This window comes from Microchirus variegatus (assembly GCF_963457635.1).
Source record: "Microchirus variegatus genome assembly, chromosome: 4".
In the NCBI taxonomy this organism is placed as follows: Eukaryota; Metazoa; Chordata; class Actinopteri; order Pleuronectiformes; family Soleidae; genus Microchirus; species Microchirus variegatus.
Window position 1 is genome coordinate 24,050,605 of NC_139805.1, and position 24,237 is coordinate 24,074,841.

General features: G+C 41.1%; 1 protein-coding gene across 2 annotated transcripts in view; it reads right to left on the bottom strand.

The window, feature by feature from the left end:
• Positions 1-8,069: 8,069 nt before the first annotated feature.
• The window catches only part of LOC310925927 (uncharacterized protein C1orf21 homolog), a 38,211-nt gene continuing 22,043 nt past the window's right edge, over positions 8,070-24,237 (bottom strand). For both annotated transcript variants that reach the window (XM_083887997.1, XM_083887998.1), the window contains exons 2-6: positions 23,667-23,796; positions 14,353-14,438; positions 12,297-12,361; positions 10,856-10,916; positions 8,070-9,302 (exon numbers count right to left, since the gene is read on the bottom strand). In XM_083887997.1, coding sequence (XP_083744123.1) covers positions 9,255-9,302; positions 10,856-10,916; positions 12,297-12,361; positions 14,353-14,438; positions 23,667-23,757 — 351 coding nt within the window. In that variant the 5' untranslated portion in view covers positions 23,758-23,796 and the 3' untranslated portion in view covers positions 8,070-9,254. The remainder of the gene's footprint in view (positions 9,303-10,855; positions 10,917-12,296; positions 12,362-14,352; positions 14,439-23,666; positions 23,797-24,237) is intronic.

A 24,237-nucleotide genomic window follows, 5' to 3' on the forward strand; every position in this document is an offset into this window, starting at 1 on the left:
AAAAAGGCGCTTTAGAAATCAGAGTCCTTCTTATTATTGTTATTATTATTATAATGTTTCTTGGACCTCACAAAGATATAAATAAAATGACACACACACGCTTTAGTGAGCACCAAAGCAGGAGAACCTTACTGTTTGTCAGTAACGTAAATGCTCCAGTATTAACCCTTTAACACCTAACCCTCAAAATGTCTGGACTACTTTTCAGGTTATTGCTTATTTTAACCATAAAAGGACCAGAGAATGTTCTGTAACTACATGTAAGTGGTTTGGTCCATTTTTCCAGAATAAATTCCAAATATCTGGTAGTTATTTACAATGTTAAAATACTGTTTTAACCTTTTAAAAAAGAGGAAAAACAAAAAGGTTTATTTATAAACAAAAACAGTGAAAACAAACATAAACAAGTCAAATTATCGTAATAATTTATTTTTCATTTCTGATAGCAAAGTGTAAAATGTTACGTAACTGCGGTGACACAAAGTGCGCTTGTGCAAACGTGTCGTCAGCGACATGGCACCAATATGATGTTATGACGATATTGCTAATATACTATATTTTATATAGTATTTGCAAAAATCGTATATTGCGATATACTTACACAACATCTCTGGTGAGAGTGAGCACTTGGCACCATCTGGTGGACGGAAACATCGACTGATGTTTGTTATGTTATGCTTGTCCACAAAAGGTTGAATGTTTGTAGCATCAGTTAAAAAACAGTGGGCTAAAAAACATTTGATACTTGTGTCTCAAAAGCGATTTCGAAATCGATGTCGCAAAATATTGCGATATTTCATATAGTCTTCATCAGACATGAAAGAAGAGCGATTAACTAGCGATGTCATGTGACCTGAATGTGAACGAGGGACGCAGTGACGACATGAGGTACGTGGAAAAAAGTGTGACAATAATCATATTGTTATTAGACATGGGGAAAAAAAGTGGTATCCACCCATCTGTAATTGAGATAGCGATGTTTTTCTGAGAGCAGTGAGTCTGGTGAGGCTCCAGAGTGATGATGATTTATGTGTGTGTGTGTCTGTGTGACTCAGGACTTCATGGCCTCTGCGCCTGAGCTGTCAGTGTGATGCACAGCTTTAATAGACAGAGGCTGATGCATGCAGGGAGCAACATGGAGGCGAACCCCAGAACCAGCAGGTGGAGCTGTTGTTTCATCACTGAGGGACACTGTCAAACACCCACAGTCCAGACAGTGTGAGAGGAGGAAACCTCTCATCCTGGTCAGAGTGTTGAGAACATTCAGGTAGCTCCATCTCCAAAGTGCCAAACCATGAGGCAATCACGCCTCCCAGTTTCCATCCCTCCTCTGAGTGTGCTGGTCACTTAATCGATTGCAGCTGAACCATCACACGGTTGCTGTTGACGCGGCTCAGATGTGTCCAGGTGCAGGAGTGTTTTACGCCCGTGCGATGATTTTTCCCTCACATTTAAGTGGGTTCACTTCTTCTTCTTCTTCTTGTGGGCCGTGCAGCATGAATGCAAATGCATCCACTTCTACTTTCCCCAAGTCTCCTGTGAGCTCTGCACTGAGGGTGAACCAGGGGATGGATCGTGTGCAAGGAGAAGCTCCACATACGGACGGATCATCATGTGCACACTCTTGAAAACACTTGAAAGGTTTGACTCATCCACTTTCCTTCATTTCACTGTGGAAACTGCAGAAGCTCCAGTCTGTCAGTGTCAGTTAGCCCGAGCTGCCTTTTATTTGCCAACTGTAGACACACACACAAAAAGAACAGGGAATTGAATCCATGTCTTGTGGCAGTAACTGTTACCACGGACACACACGGTGGGTTGGCGGCCAGCACTGTTGCCTCACAGCAAAAAGGTCGCTGGTTCAAATTCTTTTCTTTCTTTCTTTTCCTCCCACAGTCTAAAAAAGTGGTCATAAAAAGTGTGGGCCGCGGTCCCCTATTGGACCGTGACGGTACTGCAGGTGGGCTGTGAAAGGTCCATCCAACCTCCACATATACATGTTTGGGGTCACTTAGAAAGGTCCTTATTTTTTAAGGAATTTTTTCGATGAATATAACATTAAATGAATCATAAATACACTCTATACATTGATAATGTGGTAAACAACTATTATAGCTGCAAACATCTGGTTTTTAATGGAATATGTACATAGGTGTATAGAGGCCCATTTCCAGTGTTCTAATGGTACAGTGTGTTTGCTAATCGCGTTAGAAGGATATTGGATGATTAGAAAACCCTTGAAAACCCTTGTGCAATTATGTTAGCACAGCTGAAAACATTTTTTCAAAATATTCTTTTGAATAAAAGTCATTATTTTTTATCTTGACTATAAATATATACACTATTTCTATTCATTTTGCAACTCTTTTGATGAATAAAAGTGTGACTTTTAATGGAAAACACAAAAAAAAATTGTATAGGTGACCCCAAACTTTTGAACAGTAGTGTATGCTGTGCCAATCTCAGCTGACATAGGGCGATAGGCCCATGATTCAGTTTAAATGATTTCTTTGTGTTTAATTCAATAACTGCTTAATAATTGAGCTCAGCTCTGCTCGTCACATATGAGGCGCACAGTAGACGGATGGAAAGATTTTCCGCGCCGACACAGAAGGGCCGTGGTTAAGAGGCTGGAGGCCGACAACATTTTGTAAATGAATGTGTTTAGAGCTGCTCGAGGTAGATTAGTCCAAAGTGGGTATTAAGCAGTGCGGGAAACTGCTACTGGAGAGAGTTGAGACACTGAGCAAAGGCCTGCTGGGCATCCAGGCAGTCATCCATCCCTCCCCCCCCCCACAGAAGTGACTCATACTCTCTGCGTGGGCAGTTCACATACACACACACACACACAATTTCAGCTTGTAAAAATAATTATGCCCCAAAACCTGTTCCAGCGAATAAAAAGAGAGGAAGAACAGCACGACAGCAACAACAAATACACCAACTACAGCAGCCATGCTTCAGCGAGTTAAAGCCAGCCTCTGTAATTTTGTTTCTTGATGTCGTCTTCATGTCACAACAGCTCTCAGTTAATAAAGTTGTCAAAAAAGTAATACATGCAGGTGAGTCCCTAGGACCAGGATTAAGAAACACTGGTCTAACCCTACAACATAGAGAGGCGCTTATGTAATTATAGACGTTTACATACCTAAAGCAATCAGAAGTCCTGTGCTTCTAACAAGTGCTTTTGGCTCAGAATGTTGTTTGTCGTATGTCACAGACGTGTCCAACCTTCTTCAAGCTCCTCCATGCTTGAAAATCTGCAGAAAAAAGTGCATGTAAACAGGATATGATGCGATATTTACGCACTGATTTACAGCTGGTCTGTTTGCATGGGATTAAAATGACCTGGGGTCATTTCTCTGTGTAAGACTAATACTCGCCCCAGTTCAACTTCTCTCTTAACATTCACACGTTGAGTTGGAAAAGTGAACTCGTCGTTTCTGCTTCTCATTCGCAGCAGATCAAATCGGGCAACAAATCCCACTGCAATTTCTGCACAAATTGCACCTCTCTAGTTTATTTCATGAATTTAATGTCTCTCCTGCACAGTTTCCATTTTAAATCCACATAATCCAGCACTTTAATGTTTGATTTATCTTGTGTTTTTAATCCCTGGTGTTGCTCGCTCTTAACCATCTATTCTTAAGTATTGGATCTCCTTTCTTTATTTATTGCAAAACTCTGATGTTTTTCATTGGGTTTGATTCCCAGCTCCGCTAGTCAACATGTAGACGTGTCCTCGCAGGACGCACTGCTATATACTGTAAATACAGATCATTTACCCTTTATTAGTCATCTGTAAACCATGGGTTTGCACTTATTAGAATAAACTCCTGTGAAATGTCTATTTATAACTCTGTATTTTAACATTGGTCATAATAGTGGTACTCAATATTTTATGTGGTACTTAAATAGTGTAAAAGTTTGAGAACCAATGCACAAATAACCAATTCCAATGGTCAAAGTTTGGCCCTCAACCTCCACTTAAAGCAGTAAAGTCCTAATGCATGAATGGGCAGAAGCAACTGCACAGAGGGACTAACTCTGTATTCATGAGTTAAGACCATGATGTGGAAAAAAAGCTCCTGTGGGACTAACATGTAGAGTTTTACAGCTGTGTTTTTATTATCGATTCATTTGTCAATGATGTAATTTCTGCTTCAGAAGAAAGTGGCGAAAAATGTTGATGAGTATTCTCCAAACCTCAACATGCTGATGTACTCCAGTGTCTTGGTCTGTCCAAAAAAACCACAAAATATTCAGATTATTGTTAATCATAAAATATTCACATTCACAAATACTTTAACAGTGTGATTATGGTTATTAATTTAGTAGTCAATTCATTATAGATGAATTGCTGCTGCCCTAATACAATATAATCAGCAAAAAACGTCAGAACATGTATAAACAAATAATCTCTAAAAAAAAAAAAAAAAAAAAAATTGATATGAACAGTTTGATCTATGGGATTATATCAATGCACCATTTCCTGCCTACAGACCTATAAGAGAGTAAACACACATAATTACAGAGCACAGACGTGCTCTCGCTCCTATACGGACTGGCAGGTGTTTTATTACGTTGATTGACTCCACAACAAATAATAAATCTGATATTTTAAATTAAATATTAATATGGATAAAATGCGTGTTTGCACTGGTGATTTTTTTTTTTCATCAACAGAAGATTTAGGACTGAAATCACACTGCAGCAGGAACAGGCTGTACCCAACAAGGACTCTCACACTTTACACACACACACACACACACACACACACAAATGTGTTTTCATCTCTTAGTGAGGACACATCATAGACATAAGCTATAGTGGCTAAGGTTAGGGGTAACCTTTACCACTACAACTAAGTGCCTAACCCTAAATATTACCCGAACCCTAAAAGTAGGTCTTAACCCCCAAAAAGCTGTTTAAAGATGTGAGGACCAGCCAAAATGTCCTCACTTTGTATGTTTTTTTGGGGGGTCCACACAAAGTGACAAATATAAGAACACACACACAAGGAGGGGTAGGCTCTTTAATGGTGCTCTTGTGTCGGGGGGGAAAAAGAACGTTTTCAGGTCCATATTCCTGCCTGAGGTAACATCCGTCTATCTCTCTCCCACATTGTCACTTTTTCAAACTCCCTCATCTCATTTTCTCGCTCCCACCGTGACCACCTCTCTCTCTCTCTCTCTCTCTCTAGCTGTCTGCTTCCAATACATTTTTATTTCTGTGTGGGAGAGCACGGCTCAGCACGGCTCAGCTGTGAGACACAGTCCACATGGAGACACAATCCTTAGGGTCCACAGTCCACAGGGAGTCTCACAGGCTGCTGATTGTAACCTCATGTGTTCCTGTGAAGAAGTCATGTGAGGTGAACAAGGAGTTTATGAGTGTGTGTGTGTTTATGCTTCATTAAGGAGCAGCGAGGCTACTGAAAATCAGTTTTAACCACTGACACTCGAAGCATCTCAGGATCCAGTCCCAATGTGGTGTACACACACACACACACACACGCACATACATGTCTTTACCACATTGTGGGGACTACGTTCGGGACCGGGCATAATGTCCCCACAAAAAGGTGTTTTGCCAGGGCTTGGTCCACACAAGCATAGAAAGACAAGAGCATACACACACACACACACCTACATGTCTGTACCACATTCTGGGGACCACGTTCGCGACCGGGCATTATGTCCCCACAAGAAAAAATGTCCCTACAAAAAAGGTGCTTTATCAGGGCGTGGTCCGCACAAAGCATAGAAAAACAAGAGCATACACACACACACATATACATGTCTGTACCACATTGTGAGGACCATGTTTTGGACTGGCCATAATGTCCCCACAAGAAAAAATGTCCCCACAAAAAAGGTGTTTTGCCAGGGTGTGGTCCACACAAGCATAGAAAGACACAAGCATACACACACACACATACATGTCTTTACCACATTGTGGGGACCACGTTCGGGACCAGGCATAATGTGCCCACAAAAAGGTGTTTTGCCAGGGCGTGGTCCACACAAGCATAGAAAGACAAGAGCATACACACACATCTACATGTCTGTACCACATTGTGGGGACCATGGTCGGGATCAGGCATAATGTCCCCACAAGAAAAACTGTCCCCACAAAAAAGGTGCTTTACCAGGGCGTGGTCCACACAAGCATAGAAAGACAAGAGCATACACACACACACACATATATACATGTCTGTAACACATTGTGGGGACCACGTTTGGGACTGGATATAATGTCCTCACAAAAAAGGTGTTTTACCAGGGCGTGGTCCACACATGCATAGAAAGACAAGAGCTTACACACACACACATCTACATGTCTGTACCACATTGTGAGGACCATGTTTGGGACTGGGCACAATGTCCCCACAAGAAAAAATGTCCCCACAAAAAAGGTGTTTTGCCAGGGTGTGGTCCACACAAGCATAGAAAGACACAAGCATACACACACACACATACATGTCTTTACCACATTGTGGGGACCACGTTCGGGACCAGGCATAATGTGCCCACAAAAAGGTGTTTTGCCAGGGCGTGGTCCACACAAGCATAGAAAGACAAGAGCATACACACACATCTACATGTCTTCACCACATTGTGGGGACCACGTTCGGGACTTGCCATAATGTCCCCACAAAGAAAAATGTCCCCACAAAAAATGTGTTTTCCAGGGCGTGGTCCACACAAGCATAGAAGACAAGAAAACACACACACACACAGACAGCATCTGTGCTGTTAATGTCAGTGTTGTTCCAATTCCACTGGACAAACGATCTGTGTCCGTATTAGTCGTGATGTGCAGTGTTACAGATTATCGAGTGCTGCTGCTAAAACTTCACACTAAATGTCACATTAATGTCAATGTGCGGTGAAGTACGATCACCCAGAAGCTGCAAATACAGCGATTATGAGCATATTTGAATACGAGCTGTGACTCCATTCAAATATCCACAAGTGTGTTCCAACTGTAAGAGAACAATAAAACATTTTGCGGTTTGTGTTTGATGAGATTTTGTCAAACTCGTGAAGTTAGAGTGACATTTTTAAAATCTCTTCACATTCTCATAATGAACAATAAACATTTTCACACCAAAACAATTTTCAGAGCTGCACGTTTTGCTTTGCATTTTCATGTCGATAACTTCAAACCAGTGCCCCCTGCTGACCACAGTACTGGTGTCTGCGACAGGTGTAAATCCAGCCTATTCAAATGGTGGCCCGTGGACCACATGTGGTCCAAAAGCAACGTCTTAGTGGCCCATGTCTGTGGTCCCAACAGAAACACTGAGAAAAAAAACGAGAAAAACACTCATAAATTCCCACAGTTGCTCTGACCATGAATGCAGCACTATTCTCTTTAAAAGGCCTATGACAGTGGTCAGCAATTGGTGGCCAGTGGGCCAAAACTGGCCCACTAGCATCAGTATCATGGCCCGGCAGAAAATCAAATTCATAGTTTAGAGCTTTTATTTTGAAAAACTATGTAAGACTATATGTAATTGAACAGATTTGATTTTTTTTGTTCTTTTTGTAATATTTTGAGATATAGCAGAAAAATGTACACATTTTTAACATTTTGTGCTAAAAGTTCCAGTGGATCAGTAGATTCAAGAGATTTAATCGGTTTCTGGTGAACGAACCCTTTAATAAACTGATTTTTTTTTTGGTTTAATAAATTAGTTGTCATTGTTTGTCAGTGAAAATATATTAAAACCAGACAAATAAAACACTGTGACAATCATTTGACTGTGTTATGCACTCGATTGCTTCCATACCGCAGTGCCTACGTTGTACCAGCAGGTGGCAGAACATAGTCTTGCTGCTGGTGAGTGAGTCAGGTCTTGACTGCATGACCACAGGGAAATAGACCGACTTCACTGCACTGCTGGCATGACAGCACACACGTGTGTACACACACACACACACACACACACACACACACACACATTTAGTCAAAGTCCATTCTTAAGAGCTTCTGTGTTTTTAATTTTAATAGAAAAAGGTATTCAAAATAATACAACAGAAAGTATCCAGTATAGATGACAATTAAAAAAACAAAACAAAAACGTGATCAGGTCTGTCTCCACGGCAACCACGTATCCTCACCTACTGTTTGCTGCATCAGTGGCCAAGTGTGTGTGTGTGTGTGTGTGTGTGAACACTGAGACAAAAATACAGAAGTTTAAAGTTGTTTTTTTCTGATCGATGAACATGACATGTCCTCTGGTGAAATTAAAGGAATACAATAGTGTGTGTGTGTGTGTGTGTTTTATGTACATGTAGACATGTCAGAGTGTGTGTGTGTGTCTGTATGTAATAATATGTACAATAAAACACTCCATGTATGTGCTGTGGTCTGTAAATGAGGGCGGATCGGATTGAGACACAGCCTCAGTATGTGTCTGCCTGCTGCTGCTGCTGTGAGGAAGAAGAGGACTCCAATGATGGTGGTGAGGATACAGTATGTAGAGTCGAAAAAAACAAAGTGACGAGGAAGAAACATCAGAAAAGGGAAGAAATACGTGAATTAAAAAATAATAATTAAAAGGTCCTTGACTTGAGAAGGCGGGGGGGTTTAGAGTTGCTAAAATCTTGCTTCTTACTCTCTTTTTTATTAAAATATCCCACAATTTCTTTCTTTCCTCATCCTCACCCACTCATTCTCTCAGTCCCTTGTGGCCCCGGCCGGCCCCAAAAAATAAAAATAAAGAATTTTTTTTACGAAACTCCTCTTCCGACAGCATCTTCTCCCCTCTCTTCTCCGGCTCGGTCGCCCACACACACACACACACACACACAGCCACGACGACGTCAGTGTTTGTCCTCACACGGCCTCCCATAATCTGGGGGAGTTCCTTTGTCCAAAATGCAAGGGTTAAATATTCACGATCGGACCGAGGAAGGCAAGACGGACAAATACGGAGAGAGCGGATGTTGAGAGAATAAATGGGTTTGACCCAACAGAGGAGCCGTCCTCCTCATCCACAGCACGTCCTCTTCCATCTCTTCCTCAGAGGCCTGAAAGGACGAGGAGGTATGTCCCCACCTCCTCTCACTCTTTCACCTGTGATTAAAATACTATCTTTGCCACATCTTCACTTGCTCATCCCAACACATAGTGTCCCGTCATATAAACAATCCTACTTGGTAAAACACTGATTCTGCTCTCACTCACGCACACACACACACACACTGCGGGGGTTGGGGGGTGAATGCTGGGGGGCCTCTGTGCTATGTCCCATCTTCCTCTTCCTCCTCCTCTGAACAGTAGTCTCGCCCCTGCAGAAAATAAAAAAAAACAGAAGAAAGTATAGTATATTTAAGTCATAACCTACTTTTCAATGACTTTCCTGGTTTTCCCGCACACGATACTCCAGGCACGTTTTTGAACATAACCTCGTCTATTTGCAGGTACTGGCACAGAAAACACTGAGAGTGCCGACAGGTGGGCAGTTACGTGGTGTCGTTTCTACAGATGTGACGAGGAGCTAAATCGACGGTTCGTCTCTAAAGAGCTGATTGAAACAGCTGCTCTGGAGTCTTTCGTGCAACAGTGTGTGTGTGTGTGTGTGTAGCCTACTGTTTCTACTGTTTCTACTGCCTTTGTTGAAGAGAATCAATAACAACATTATCTGCACGCTGCTGCTGCATCCTTCATCTATCAAGACCTGACTGAAGGAGCTGATTGTGTGTATACAGTAGCAGAGCGAGAAGCATTTTATCCCGTCGTAGGGCGACCCGTGTGCAGCCGTCTCACTTTACTAGCGCAATGCTGCCGTTGCGGCCGTCTGTCTCAACATAACACAATTCACTTCCTGTGTGCAGCACGAGAACGTCGTTGGGATACGACATCTAAACACACACTGAGAAAAACTGGTTTGAATCTAACAGACATTTATTTATTTATGTATAGAAGAGTCTGTACTAAGCATTTAAATGCCATATTTACATTTAAAGGTGCATTATGTAATAAATCTAAAGCAACTGGCCATAAAACCCTCCTAATATGTCACAGAGACTCAGGAATAATGTTCATATAACAAACTGAACTCACCAACAACAACAGTACAGACAAAATATTTGCATTAAAAAAATATTTTGCAGACCGCAAATCTTGTTTATGTTTTGAAATCATGTTTTGGCATGTGGCGCCACCTACCCCCGTCTACCAATCATTGCAGTCAGTAGAGTCTCAGCTGCCGCGCAACCACGGGTTGCCAGTTACGTCAGAAAACGAAACCTAAAAGACGTCGGTATTTTGATTTTGAATGTAGTAACCGTTTTTGGCCACATTCTTACATATGGCACCTTTAAAGTTGCCGTTAGTGAAATAATTCAATGACATTATGTATATATTATAGCAGCGTGTCATCACTTCATCCAATCAGGAGCCAGAACTCTGGCAGCCAGTTTTAAATACCCATAGACTCTTCTTCTGTTTTCCTGACTGATATATGGAATATTTACTCTATACTGCCCCCACAATTCCCAGTGGTATTGCACCATTCCGTTGAAATTAACACCTCAATAACAGTCTTTTTTACCCCAGTGTTAGATATTCATACTCTCTGATATTGCTGTATGGGAGCTCTAAAACATCTATGAATCATATTACAATCCCACAGCTGAATCTGGCCACTCACTGTAATACAGAGTCTCGTGCATATTCAGCAACAACCAGTTGCTAAGTAATTCATCCGTCTGACAGAAGTGGTAGTAAAAAAAAACAACCTGTTCCTCCCACTCACACATGTGGAACAAACCGTGTTCGTCTGAATGTCTACTTTCCAACAGACTCCACGTGTACATAAGTGATAATAACAACATTTCACCTTCTCAATCTTCTCGTCCAGCATCCTGAAAAACTCCTGCTGGCTCTCCGACGTGTGAATACTGAGGGAGAGAGGGAGGGAAACAGGGAGGGAGGTGGAGAGAGGAAGTTGGAGAGGGAGGAGAAGGAGAAGGGAGGCAAGGAACACATCATGAGAATTTTCCATTACACCCCCTGCACAGCACAAACACACACACACACACACACACACTCACACACACATAGTGAGTACTGCAGTATGAGAGATCCATGACTGTGAGCCTGAGGAGGAATTTTAAATAATTATTTTATTAAGTATTAACCCAATCTCTCATCCAGAATAGTAGTAAAATAGTCACACACAAACTATGGGTATACATACATAATATACATATTAGTGTATTTATATGCTGTGTATATATATATATATATACATACTGTATGTATATACACACACGGTCAGTGACACCATTTTTCCATTCCAGTATTGCGCAGACACATTACACACGATGACACATTGTTAGGAAACATAACTAGGAACGGAACAATGAATCATTCAAATCAAAAGTCGTATTTAGCAAATTGCAAGGACTGTCGTTTAATCATTAATCAAATATAATTTGATAGTTCTATACCAATTTAAGTTATGTTCATAGCTTAAAATTGGCATTCTCGCATTAGAGTATGATAGTTCATATTGTTGATATTATGTGGCATAATATCAATGGTTTAAAAAAAACTGTTATAGCAAAACTAAATCACCCAAATTGATATTTTACCCAAATTCACATCCATATATTAATGAAAAAACAGACAAAATGGTTATTGCTAAGTCGGTTCAGGCAAATTACAACATCCCATAATTACCACATAATCTTTGGAACTAGCATCTAGGGAAGAAACACTGCCTGTAATAAACCACATCCATGTTATTTTATTTTAAATATAAGGATTTTACATTGCATAATAAATAATATGTATTTATTATAGGAGTGAATGTGTACGTGTGTATACTGTATGTGTGATTTAGGAATGGAACAATACAGTCATACATCACATAAAAAAACTGTGAACTGAGTGTGGGGAGTTCCTTATATGTGGATAATGGTGAATGGGGAAAATTGTTAATATTTGCCATCTAGTTTGCCAACTTGATTTATTTGAGGAGCCACAAGGGGGAGCCGGCACATTTCTAGTCGTCCCAGGACCTTGTGATTTATCATTATGTCCCATCTACGATGCAAAAAAAATAACATGCTTCTTGCCAAAATTGAAGTTAAAGTTAAGATTTCAAAATATATTTTTATAATAACTGCAACAACACTGTGAATCACAGTTATTTTAGAGATGAGAATCATCATATTTAATTTCCATATTGTCCAATGCCAAGTTTGTTTCTGTGTATTTACTTAGCATGTGTGCGAAGAGATACAGTACCACACACACTGCTGCTCAACACTTACTTAGATTTGATGTTCGCTGAGGCGACCTCTTTCTGTTTCCCCCTGTGCTGTACATTACTCTTCTCCTGAAACGAACACAATTTTATTATTTAAAAAAACAAATAAACAAACAAACAGCTCATATCATCACTCAGCCACAGCAAGAGCCAACACTTCAGGTCAGGTCTTATCTAATAACCTCCACACCCAGCTGGCACTGCACTACTGTCCTATGACTTGGGTCACATGTCAATTCACCAGTCAGCAACAATGTTATTACCACTTCTCTGTAGTAATGCTGTGGCAGCACATACACATGAATGTGTACATGCATATATACACACGACACAGAATATACATATGGTGTAGTACATACTGCAATATGAGCAAAAGCAACTGGAACATTGAAATGATCCAGTTGTATCAAACTAGTAACTTATCAGTGTCACACACAGACACATGACAGTACATTTTACATTATGTTTTAGTTTAGATGGAGTTTAGAATACAAGGATATAAGGGCTGCTCAATATTGGGGAAAAAGCTGACATTGAGACATTTTTTGGAAAGGCATAAATAAGAAAAAATCAATCAGTAAATGCAAATAAATGTGATTATATTATCAATCATTCATTAGTAACAGCAGCAAGCATTTAGTTAGTGGACTGCATGTCTGGTTGCAGAAGTTTAATTTAAGAGGTTTGTTGAATGCATATTGTAGCATCTTTGAGATGCTTCCCCAAGCTCAACACACAGTGGACACTGCACTAGTGATGAAATTTACCAGCGTCTTTGAATGCATCACGTAGCTGCTTCTCTAAGCTCAAAACTCTGTGGACGCTGCACTACTGATTAAATTTACCTGCGACTTTGAATGCATCACGTAGCTGCTTCTCTAAGCTCAACACACTGTGGATGCTACACTACTGATGCAATTTACCAGGATCTTTGAATGCATCACATAGCTGCTTCTCTAAGCTCAACACACTGTGGACGCTGCACTACTGATGAAATTTACCAGCATCTTTGAATGCATCACGTAGCTGCTTCTCTAAGCTCAACACACTGTGAACCCTGTAGTACTGATGCAATTTACCTGGGTCTTTGAAGGTATCACATAGCTGCTTCTCTAAGTGCAACACACTGTGGATACTGCACTAGTGATAACAGGGTCTTTGAATGTATCTTGGAGCTGCTTAACTCAGTTCAACACACCGTGTACCATCGACAAGTGAGGAAATTGGCCATGGTCTTTGAATGCATCTTGTAGCTGCTTTCCAAAGCTCAACACTCTGAACCCTGCATTATTGATAAATCTACCTTTTGACAACTTTTGACAATAAACTAAATGTTACTTATTGGACCTTTAATGCACTAAGAAATATCTATTTTTTCTCCGGCCAAAAGAACAACAATATCATATTATTGCTAAAAAGTTATCGGAAAAATCTGTAATGCTATCGGCCGAAAATTTCACAATCAGTGAAGCCTTACAGAAAACAACAGTGTGACCTTTACAACAACCCAAGTGCAGATGCATGTTTGCAGAGCTGTAGTAGTAACATGTATAGCAGGGTGGCACTGTTTCTTGGTACTAAATCAAGTTTGAAAAGGGTGCAATGGTTTTTGTTTCAACCGTCTGTTGGATGACCTGATTTACTGAACAAACAAGCCGACTCTCCCTGCACACTACCGCACCTTCCAGTCAGTTTCATACCCTGTGGAGAGTAAATAAAAAAAAACCTGAACTTATTAATTATTCAACTTATTATGCAGCAAAAACACTGAACAGTCAGTGATGACATTACACTGTTTACTTTGCAGCACGGAGTCAACCAAGCGATCAGCATTCCACACATGTTAGCATGTTGTGTCTCTACCTGCATGTGAGGCACCTCCTTGTGTGTTTTTGTACTTGTGCAGGAGACAATACACACATGTGCCTGTGTGTGTGAGTAGCCTTTGGACACAGGCATGAGCCTGTTTGCATGAGCTGTCAGGAAAAAGGTCTACTATCTGCTTGTGGTTGACAGGCTGTCAGTGTAAGCGTGTGTGTGTGTGTGTGTTTGTTTCTTACAAGGTTCTCCTGGTTGCGTGCATTCACGCGGTTTTCTTCTCCCCTCATGTACTTCACCTCCTCCACTCCTTTCATCTTGTATTCATCTGAGAAGACAGCAATGTTTGTAGAGAGAGAGAGAGAAGGAGAAAAAGAGAGGTGTATGATTAAAGATGGGACAGAGACGCAAGCAGGGAAATGTATTTATAAGGGTGTCACAACGAGAGGAGACACTGACCAGACGCTCTTTATTCACTCTGGGTCATTGTGTAACGTGAAGGGCCAAAATAACCAATCCGTGTCATATCATCTCCTCTGTACCTCCACTGCACTGCATCAACAAGACCCAGTGACTCTTCTATCGATTCTAGCTCTAATTTGTCCACGGTAATCCGATAACCGAGACCTGACGCGGTGTCTTCGAAAGTGGGCACGACAGCTGAGGTACAAAGAGGAGGAGGAGACGCATCGTCTTCTTCTTCTTTCCATTTCAGGAACGAGGAAGCAACGGAGATAGCGTGAACCAGAGGGTGAGAACACACTCACTCGCCATTTTAATAATAGGTACAACTCTGATAACACATATCTGCTTCTGTAACACTAGTGCAAATGTCCCTAAAACTTATCAATCGATATAAACTCCTGGCCACTATTAGGTCAGGGTATATGCAGGAATCCTGACGTTCATTTCAATACCTTTTTAAGACTTTTCCAAGACCTTCTCAAAATATTTTAAGACCAAATCATCAAGCAACACATATTTAACTTACAAAACAGTTTTAGTTTCCAATTAAATCTATAGAGCACAACCATAAAAAGGAACTCATAAGCTGGAAATAATAACTTAAACCAAAGGCAAGGTTTATTAAAATAAACAACAAGTAACACATTGACTTAAGTATCAAAATTGAATACCTCATGAAATCACGATTAAGACTTTTTAAGGGCCTTAATTTTCCAAATTATCTTTTAATACTGTTTAAGACCCTGCGGACACCCTGTAGGTTAGGCTAGGTTAGGCTAGGCTAGGCTAAGCTAGGCTAGGCAAAGCAAGTTTTTATGTATAGCACCTTTCAACAACAAGTTAATTCAAAGTGCTTTGATTTAGAAGAGATGAGAGTTGCACTAGTAGGTACACCTTTTCAGCTGCTTGCTAATGAAATATCCAGTTAGCCAATCACATGGCAGCATTCAATGCATTTAGACATGTAGACGTGATTCAAACTGAGCATCAGAATGTGGAAGAAAGAAGATTTAAGTGTCTGTGAACGTGGCACGGTTGTCTGACTGGGTTGTATCCCTCTCAAAAACTGAAAATCTTCATCTTCATATGTCAGAGGAGAATGGCCAGACTGGTTCAAAAATGATACGACAGTAACCTGGAGAACCACTTGTCTCAACCACAGGTATGCAGAACACGCACCAGATACAACCGCTACCACTTAATGTGAAGTTCTGTGTACCTAATTAAGTAGCTGGTGAGTTTATACTTGAGGAATGCGTTGAAACCCGGGAAGAGACAAGAGGACAAGCAGGACAAGATTAAAGATGAGTTTAAGAGCTTCTAGGTTTCGATGACAGCGTGAGACCCAGCGCAGTGGGAGTGAGAGAAGTAACACATCTGTGAAAACTGCCACCACAACCATCACAGCTGTGAATCCCAGAATCCCTTCAACAATTCAGCAACAACAAAGCCTGTGACTGTGCCTCTCTCTCTCTCTCTTGTTCTCTTGGTGTGATCCAAGGTTACTCATAAAGCAATAATGTCATTAATATCAAACTAATAGCCGAGATAACCTGTGATAAGTAAGTAATCAATCACCCCACGAAAGTACATATCATTCAACTGGTGATGTGACAATCACAAGTTATGTATTTATCAAAGTCCAGCGATTGTTTTTTTGTTTTGTTTTATTGTCTGTAGAGCTGCGACTATTTTCATAATCGATTAATCTGTTGGTCCATGACAAGAAACATAGAAAATATTCACATTTCAGAAGCTAAAACAATCACTAATCTTGTTTTAATCATGAAAAAAGCTTCAAACCGATTATCGATTATCAAATTAATTTAGTAATCGTTTAATCGTTTCAGCTCTAATTGTCTGTATAACTGCTTTTTGCGGATAAACAAAGCAGACACTTTGGCAGTTGATCATAGTCGTGTCATTTATTTTTTTAGACCGTAACACACTGACAAACATGTCGTCATCCCCAGAGGGTGAAACCCTAACAAGATAAAATCTGTACATAAAGCAATTTTACCTGAGACCAAACCACACCTAAGCTCGAGCAGAACAATGCAATCACACTGGTGTTTCATCTCACTACGCGACTGTTGCACATTTGGCTGATAGAGCAGCGACCAATACGCTGATGTTCACATAAAATGTCGAGCCCAAACCCTTATCTGCCCTGTATTTTGGACTTGTTTTTATCAGCAGCCTGTCTGTCTGTTTATTTGCAGTACAGCATATCTGTCACCCAGCTGAAACGCTGGCTCCGCCCTCTGCTCTATATTCCTCCAATCCACCCAAGCACCCGGATCACCTGTGTGCGTGTTTTGTTTATCTCTGTGCTGAGTCTCTCCACATCTCACATGTGCGTCACCGCTGAGCCTGACATGAGCTCGACTTGTCAGATTAATGCCACGGCTTTACAATAATTTCACAGAGACACAAGGAGGAAAATCTGGCAACGATTACGAGGCACAGAAAAGAGAGAACCTAATGCCGACTTTTCTGCTGTTTGTCTCAGGAATGTAAACTTGTCAGAGCACAGCGGCTCCTGTCTGAACATGCTGACAGACACACACACAGAAATGGTTTTATAACACTACACAGGCTCATCAAGCTCAGATTGGCTCGGTAAACACGCAGCGCATATGGTGTTGATGCAGGAAACAGAACTGAGAGCCATTTCCTTCACTCGTTTTCAACGTTACAAGGTCCAATTCTCATAAATGTCCGAGCTATTTAACCTGTAGATTAAAGGGGTAGTTCCGGTTTTTGATATGTGGTTGTATGACGTTTTGACAACATTGACTTTGCAGAGTGCACCGGCGTGTCTGTGGACACTCCCTCTCACTGACTACATGCCTGTTGACGTGGACAGAAGGAATAGCAGATTTAAGCCACGTTACAAAAGACAAAATACACACGTACCGCTCAAAAGCTTGATACATGGGCCATGATACCAATAATATCACAATAATATGATCCTGTGCTCATCATTATACTGCAAGACAATCATATAGCGATACATCGCGATATCTGTCTCTATATTCACAACATAGAGAACAAAGTAGGGCTATGTATTGAACGTAGATCGGCCAGGCCATCCAAAATTTGACAAAAAGTCATAGTATGTCGTCCACAAATTTGACAAAATAAGTCGTACTTTAGTATGTCGTCCAACATTTGACAAAAAAAAAATTACGACTTTTTTGTCAAATTAAAATTTTACAAAAAAGTTGTACTTTAGTATGTCGTCCAAAATGTTACAAAAAATTTGTACCTTAGTATGTCATCCAAAGTTTGACAAAAAAGTCGTACTTTAGTATGTCGTCCAAAATTTTACAATAAAGTCGTACTTTAGTATGTCGTACAAAATTTGACAAAAAAGTCGTACCTTAGTATGTCATCCAAAGTTTGACAAAAAAGTCGTACATTAGTATGTCGTCCAAAGTTTGACAAGAAAAGTCGTACCTTAGTATGTCATTCAAAATTTGACAAGAAAGTTGTAATTTAGTATGTCGTCCAAACTTTGACAAAAAGTTGTACTTTAGTATATTGTCCAAAATTTGACAATAAGTTGTACTTTGGTATGTTGTCCAAACTTTGACAAAAAGTTGTACTTTAGTATGTCGTACAAAATTTGACAAAGAAAGTCATACTTTACGTAGTATGTCGTACAAAATTTGACAAAAAAGTCATAGTATGTTGTCCAAAATTTTGACTAAAAAGTCGTACTTTAGGATGTCGTCCAAAATTTGACATTATCAATATTTGCACCGGTGTATCGATTCTTGTATTGCACGAGGAACGATACATGACCAAAATCGATGTTTTGACCTACACGTAATTCACACACATTCATACAGCAAATCTATGCACACGTTTCATAGCATCAGGAACAACATTGGGTTAAGGGTCTTGCCCACGGACACATAGGCATGTAGACTAGCGGAGACAGTCCATCCAGTTGAAAAATTTACTCTCTACCACTGAGCCACAAACACCGTCTAAAGAACATATTAAGATATTGATTTGGCAGGGGTAGATTTTTATCAGGTGAGCTTTTTGTCAATTGACAAAAATGTGTGTTTTCCTTCCGTCCCTGCCAGGCAGCCATATATATGTTATCAGTGAGAGAGTGAGTGTGTGGCTCACAGGTGGCTCCACAGAAAAGCAGTGTGCAGGGCGACGCAACAAGCAATGTCAGCGTCGATGATGTATCAACACCTCAAAAATCACACTTCAAAAGGAAACTGAACGTCCCTTTAAGGTGGCCAACGAATGCAGATGAGTTCGCTGCTCCAACTCTGCATATAAATCACTTTCGGGCAGCATCTGTCATATTTTTTAAGGTTGTGTGCCGCGAGCCGCAGCTCAGCAGACTGGATGTTCCGCTCCTGGTGCAGGGAGGATCGTCAGTCCGTCAGCTTAACGTGACAAGTATGGACAGATCAAAGTGACCCAGCTTACACCAATCAAGACTCATCACATCACAGCAGAGCTCGCTTGAATTTAGACGCAACTGAAAACTGTGTGTGGCAGTCATTGTCACAAGAAATGACAGGGGGGGGTGTTTTGTGTGTTCGTCACACTGATGCTGGGTTAGCTTTGACAGAGAGAGAGTAGATGAAAGGGTAAAAGGGGGGAGAACTATTTTAAGAAGCCATGATTTTTGTGATGTGGACATCTTTCTCATCACTGATTAGAGGTCAGAGTGCTGCTCTGACCTGAAGGTACCATCAGTCACTGCGAGCGCATATGCATAAATGTGTTTCTATTCCTGATAAAGCCTGGCCTATGAATCAACACTGCTGTTGTTTTACGCTCGTATGGGTATGATTCATTTACATTCCCCTCTGTGTGTGTGTGCGTACTTCTATTTCTTGCCTCTTTAGGACCTTTTTGAGGCATAAACGCGATCCTCGTCAGGACCACTCGTCCTCATGGAGGCAGAACCTCATTTCTGAGAGCTAAGATTTGAATTTTGAAAATTTGAATACTGGTTATGGTTAAGGTTTTTGATCCAAATGAATGGAATTCAATGCGGTGACTGAAGAAAAACAGCTACGCAAACATGTGTGTTGCATTTGCGTGTCTGTTCTATGTCTGTCTGTCTGTCTGCCTGTGGCTATGTCACCGTGTCCTCCATGCTGTGTGTGTGTCCTCTCTCTCAGCCACTCTGGCTCCAGGCCATCATCAGCCTGACTATGATATTTTATACCTGAACACAAGTTTCAACTCTAACACACATGCACACACACACAATCATACATATCAAGTAGGAAACGGCTCTGACAGAAATATTAATATTGTGCATAATGTTCAGAACAGAAATAAATATCATGCCTTCTGCCTGCGGTAATAAAAATATAAAATGGGACCATCTTAAAAATATCCCATCTGTTACTGGCTGACTGAAGCAAATGTGTTTATTCAACCATCAGACCATCATTTAACTATTCAACTAATGCTGTGTTTCCATCATTGTACGGTTTGGAATGGTAAAGCCCTTGATCAGGCTTGTGTGAGAACAGTTCCCTTTACTTGATAGACGGGATGTCAGCTGTGTTGCGTGAAGGCAACAAACGCAACACAACAGACAACAATGGAGGACATCCATCAGCTGCTCGGTTTGTGGCCGTTTGTCTCAACAAGACGCCACATTTTTGTATGAGAATGGACTTTGCTTCGACTTCCAAGGGATCGCAAGGAAGTGACGTTTTTCTGTCGCTCAATCAGTTGACTGTATTGTAACATATTACTCTGGTACTTCTAGGGAAGGGCAGCAAATAATGGAATGCTTTGGCCCAGTTATTTTGGTACTATTCCTAATGGAAACGCAAGAAAAATACATACTGCACTGTAGGGCTGAACAATTTTGAATAAATATCAAATTGTGATTATTTTGATTGCGATATGATTCACGATATCGGAGGGAATGGAAATGTTTGCGTGATATTTGTGCAGATGTGTGAGAAACGAAGATGTTCTATTCAGTCTGTAGAATGAGATGTGTATAAAGTAGATCAAGACAATAATTAAATCTAAAATGATATTTTGACACACATTTTGGCTTTAAAAGATGTTGTGCCTCTTGCGATTTGAAAATTGCAGTAGGCCGTATTGCGTTTTCGGTAAGATTTCAATTAATTGATCAGCCCTACTGTACTGTACTGAACCGAACTGTTCCAATCAGTGGGAAACCAAATCCAAATGACTACAGTTCAATAAAGAATCAGTGACAAACTGACTATAGAATTATCACACATGACCCTGTAGCCCTTTATGCCATTTTTCACCTGATTGTTTTGGTTTTTGTGGCTCACAAATGTGTTGGTCGACTTGAACCTGAAGCAACTTGCAGCTCAAAAAAGCCCAAATAATCCCGAATGGGCATGAGATCCTGGTCAAAAAGATGTGACCATGTGTGAACAGATAAACTTAGAAGTGGCCTGAATGCACAACGATGCACATCGTCACAGTGACCAACCACACAGCGGCTGCACCGACCTCCAAACAAACACAAATGCTCCAACAACACTGTAAACTCTGCGTGCCACACACACAGACACACACTCAGTTGCATTCACATAACTCTATCTGCACTCCAACCTCCTCCGACTGCGATTACTGCAGACGCATCAATAGCATGATGTAGTGGAGAGAGTGTTGCTATTTTTCCTTCTTCGTCCTCCAGTGTTTGTGTAATGGAGCTCGGCCTTTTCCGGTTATTGTGCGTGAGAGGAGGGGGAGGTGGGAGGGCGGCGTGGGTGAGGGTCAGTGGCTGGAGTCTGACTGAGTGGGAAGCGGGGAATATCTGGGACAGACACACACACACACACACAGCAGTCAGGCTGTCCTGACTGGCAGACAATCTGTTCAGGATCAGTGTAACGAAGAAGAGGGGGCTCCCTGTCTGAACTAAATATGCCAACATGCGACACACAAACGTGTACATCATGAACACGCACACGTGCGATCGTACATGGACGAGGTCCACTGGGGGGTAGATTAATGTGCGTAGGCGGGGACGGACTGACCAGAACACGACTAATCTTTTCTGCCTCCATCATAACAAAAAAAAAGTACAAGTACACCGGATGTCGTGAGCAAGTTCAGTCGAGGTTGGAAAGGGCAGCGATTTAAGTGGGAATGAATGAGTACATAGTGTGAGAGACGAGAAGAGAAGAAGAAAGGAGATGTTATTGGGGGCTGAGATAACTCTAATCCATAGTATTCAGGTCATCCACCTCCACTCTGGATTAACAATTCAAATAAATGACAGCAAGACTGGGGGATAGGATGGGAGGAGGAGGGAGGAAAAAGAGGAGGAGGAGGAGAAAGGACATAAGGTTCTGACCTAATGTCGTGCCAGAGAAGAGAGAGAGAGGAAAAGAACTGGAAAGAAGAAACACTGGGAGATGAAGGCAGGAAAAGAAGGAGGGGTGTAAGGGGTGCAGAGACCCAAAATAGAGAGACGGAGAGAAAGAGGAAGTGAAGAACAAGGCCTTGTGCGGTGGAAAGGAATTTGAACGAGACAGTGAAGTTGAGGAAAGAAGAGAAAGAGAAAAGAAGAGAAGAGAATCAGCGTCAGCACACATCACTCTCCCTTCCTCCGTCAAGGAAAACACCACTCCTCCCATCTCTCTCTCTCTCTCAACTCCTGCCTCGTTCTGACGTAGAGGGAAATGAGACATGAGAGCAGAGAGATTGAGGGGAGAGGATGAGGAGAACGTGTCGTACAGAGGAAGAGAGAGCAGAGAGTCAAGGAGAGGACAAGGAGAGTTACAGAGGCTGAAGGAGGAGGGAGGGATGATGATGGAAAGAGAAAGAGAAAGAGAGAGAGGACCTCCTGTGGATCATCATCTGCCACATCCATCTGCTGGTGAGCAGTTACACCAGAGTGTTACTCCTAATTCTAAATCGCTGTTAATCCCTCAACCCATCATTATCATCATCATCATCATCATCTCTCTCACTCTCACTCTCTCTCACTCCTCTCCCTCGCTTCACAACAGTCAGCTATAATTAAAGCCAAGGCTGCGGCTAATGAATATATATATATATTAATTAATGGTAATGATTATTATTTTCCAGTCAAATTAATTCCGTATCATCACATCTAGTGTTTTGCTCATCGTTACTCGACACTGAAAAAAGTTCTGATTTTGACTGATATTGCAATTTGTTATGCAGTCTCATCTCTGAAAGTCAAGGTTAAATGTCATGAATTACTCTACATTCAGTCAGTTTGAAACATAAGTTATGAATTGTTTCCACCATGTATCTTTTCATTTTTTTTACATACTTTTACGACACCGCTGTAAACATGTAAACATGTAAACATGTAAACATGTAAACATTATCCAACGCTTAGTCCTCACTGTCGTAAAAACCCATCGCTTTTTTCAGGGCCGATACCAAACTAAAGTTTTCCAAAAATTTTAATATAACAGTTCCAACAAAAGCAAAAAGTGCCCAGGATCAGCCGCATCGCTTATAAAGTTAACTGAAATGTTTAATAAATAAATAGAAGTTTTATAAAGTTCAAACAACAAATCAAACAAAGGGTTATAAATAACCCAGTTTTAAATTGATGATGATAAAAAAATTGTTTGTGGCAAATGCTGATCATCAGCCCGGTCGATCCGTATAAATTAGTTTTAAAAAATCCTGTATAGTTCTGCTTTAAACTGCAGCCTCTGTGATTTGCTAAATTGTGCTGTGCCAAGATAGCAATTTCTCTGTGAAAATGATGAGTTGCTCAGCCGTACGAGACACAAAAAAACTGAGACGCCACGGTTTCAAAAAACCTGTTACTTCCTCCTTCCTACATAAACTTCGAATACGGATGACTCCATATCATAAAACTGCCTGCAGTGTAATTATTATTATATGACAGTTATTGTCTGAAATGGAGAACTGAATACTCTGCTGGAGAACTATGAGCCGTAATGAAGAAAATATATTGTTAGGGGCAGACGGGGCAATCAGTCTACGCCGAGCAATTAACTGAGTGAAATGGAGCCGTGGATCTTTTATTGACGTGGGTGTGTGTGTGTGTGTGTGTGTGTCTCACAGAGAGAGAGAATAGACTGACCGGTGAAGAGGTCTCCATTGCTGTAGGCCTTGCCGCGTCCCTCCTCATCGTTGGGCACGGCCGACACCTGCTTGGCCGAGGTGCAGCCCATGGCCTCACTCTCTGAAACTTCTCCTCATCGCACTGTCACCTGGTCAAAGGACAGAGAGCAAGCAAGCCTTTGAAAGACAAACACAATAAAATGAAACAACGCTGCTGCTGCTGCTGCTGCTGCTATTCAGCTTTTTACAATGTACTTTGTAAAGATAGCATCTCTCTCTCAAAAAAAGGCGCTGCTCTGTTTGTTAAGGCTACGGCGGCTACCGCTGGTGCCAGCTGACTTAAATAAACTGGGTCAGTCAATGTCAAATGTGCAGTGTTTTTGTCAAAACAGTGCGACGGCTCTTCAATGAAGCTGCAAACACTAACAACAACTCTGAACTTTAAATAGCCAGGAAAACAACTCTTAAACGCAGGCCAAAATGACTCATGTTTTTTGCTTTGAACTCATCACAATTAATGTGCAGTAATTCAAGATTTATTTAGGCAATGGGGATAAACTTGTTTCTGGGCAGAAAATGTATGGACTGCA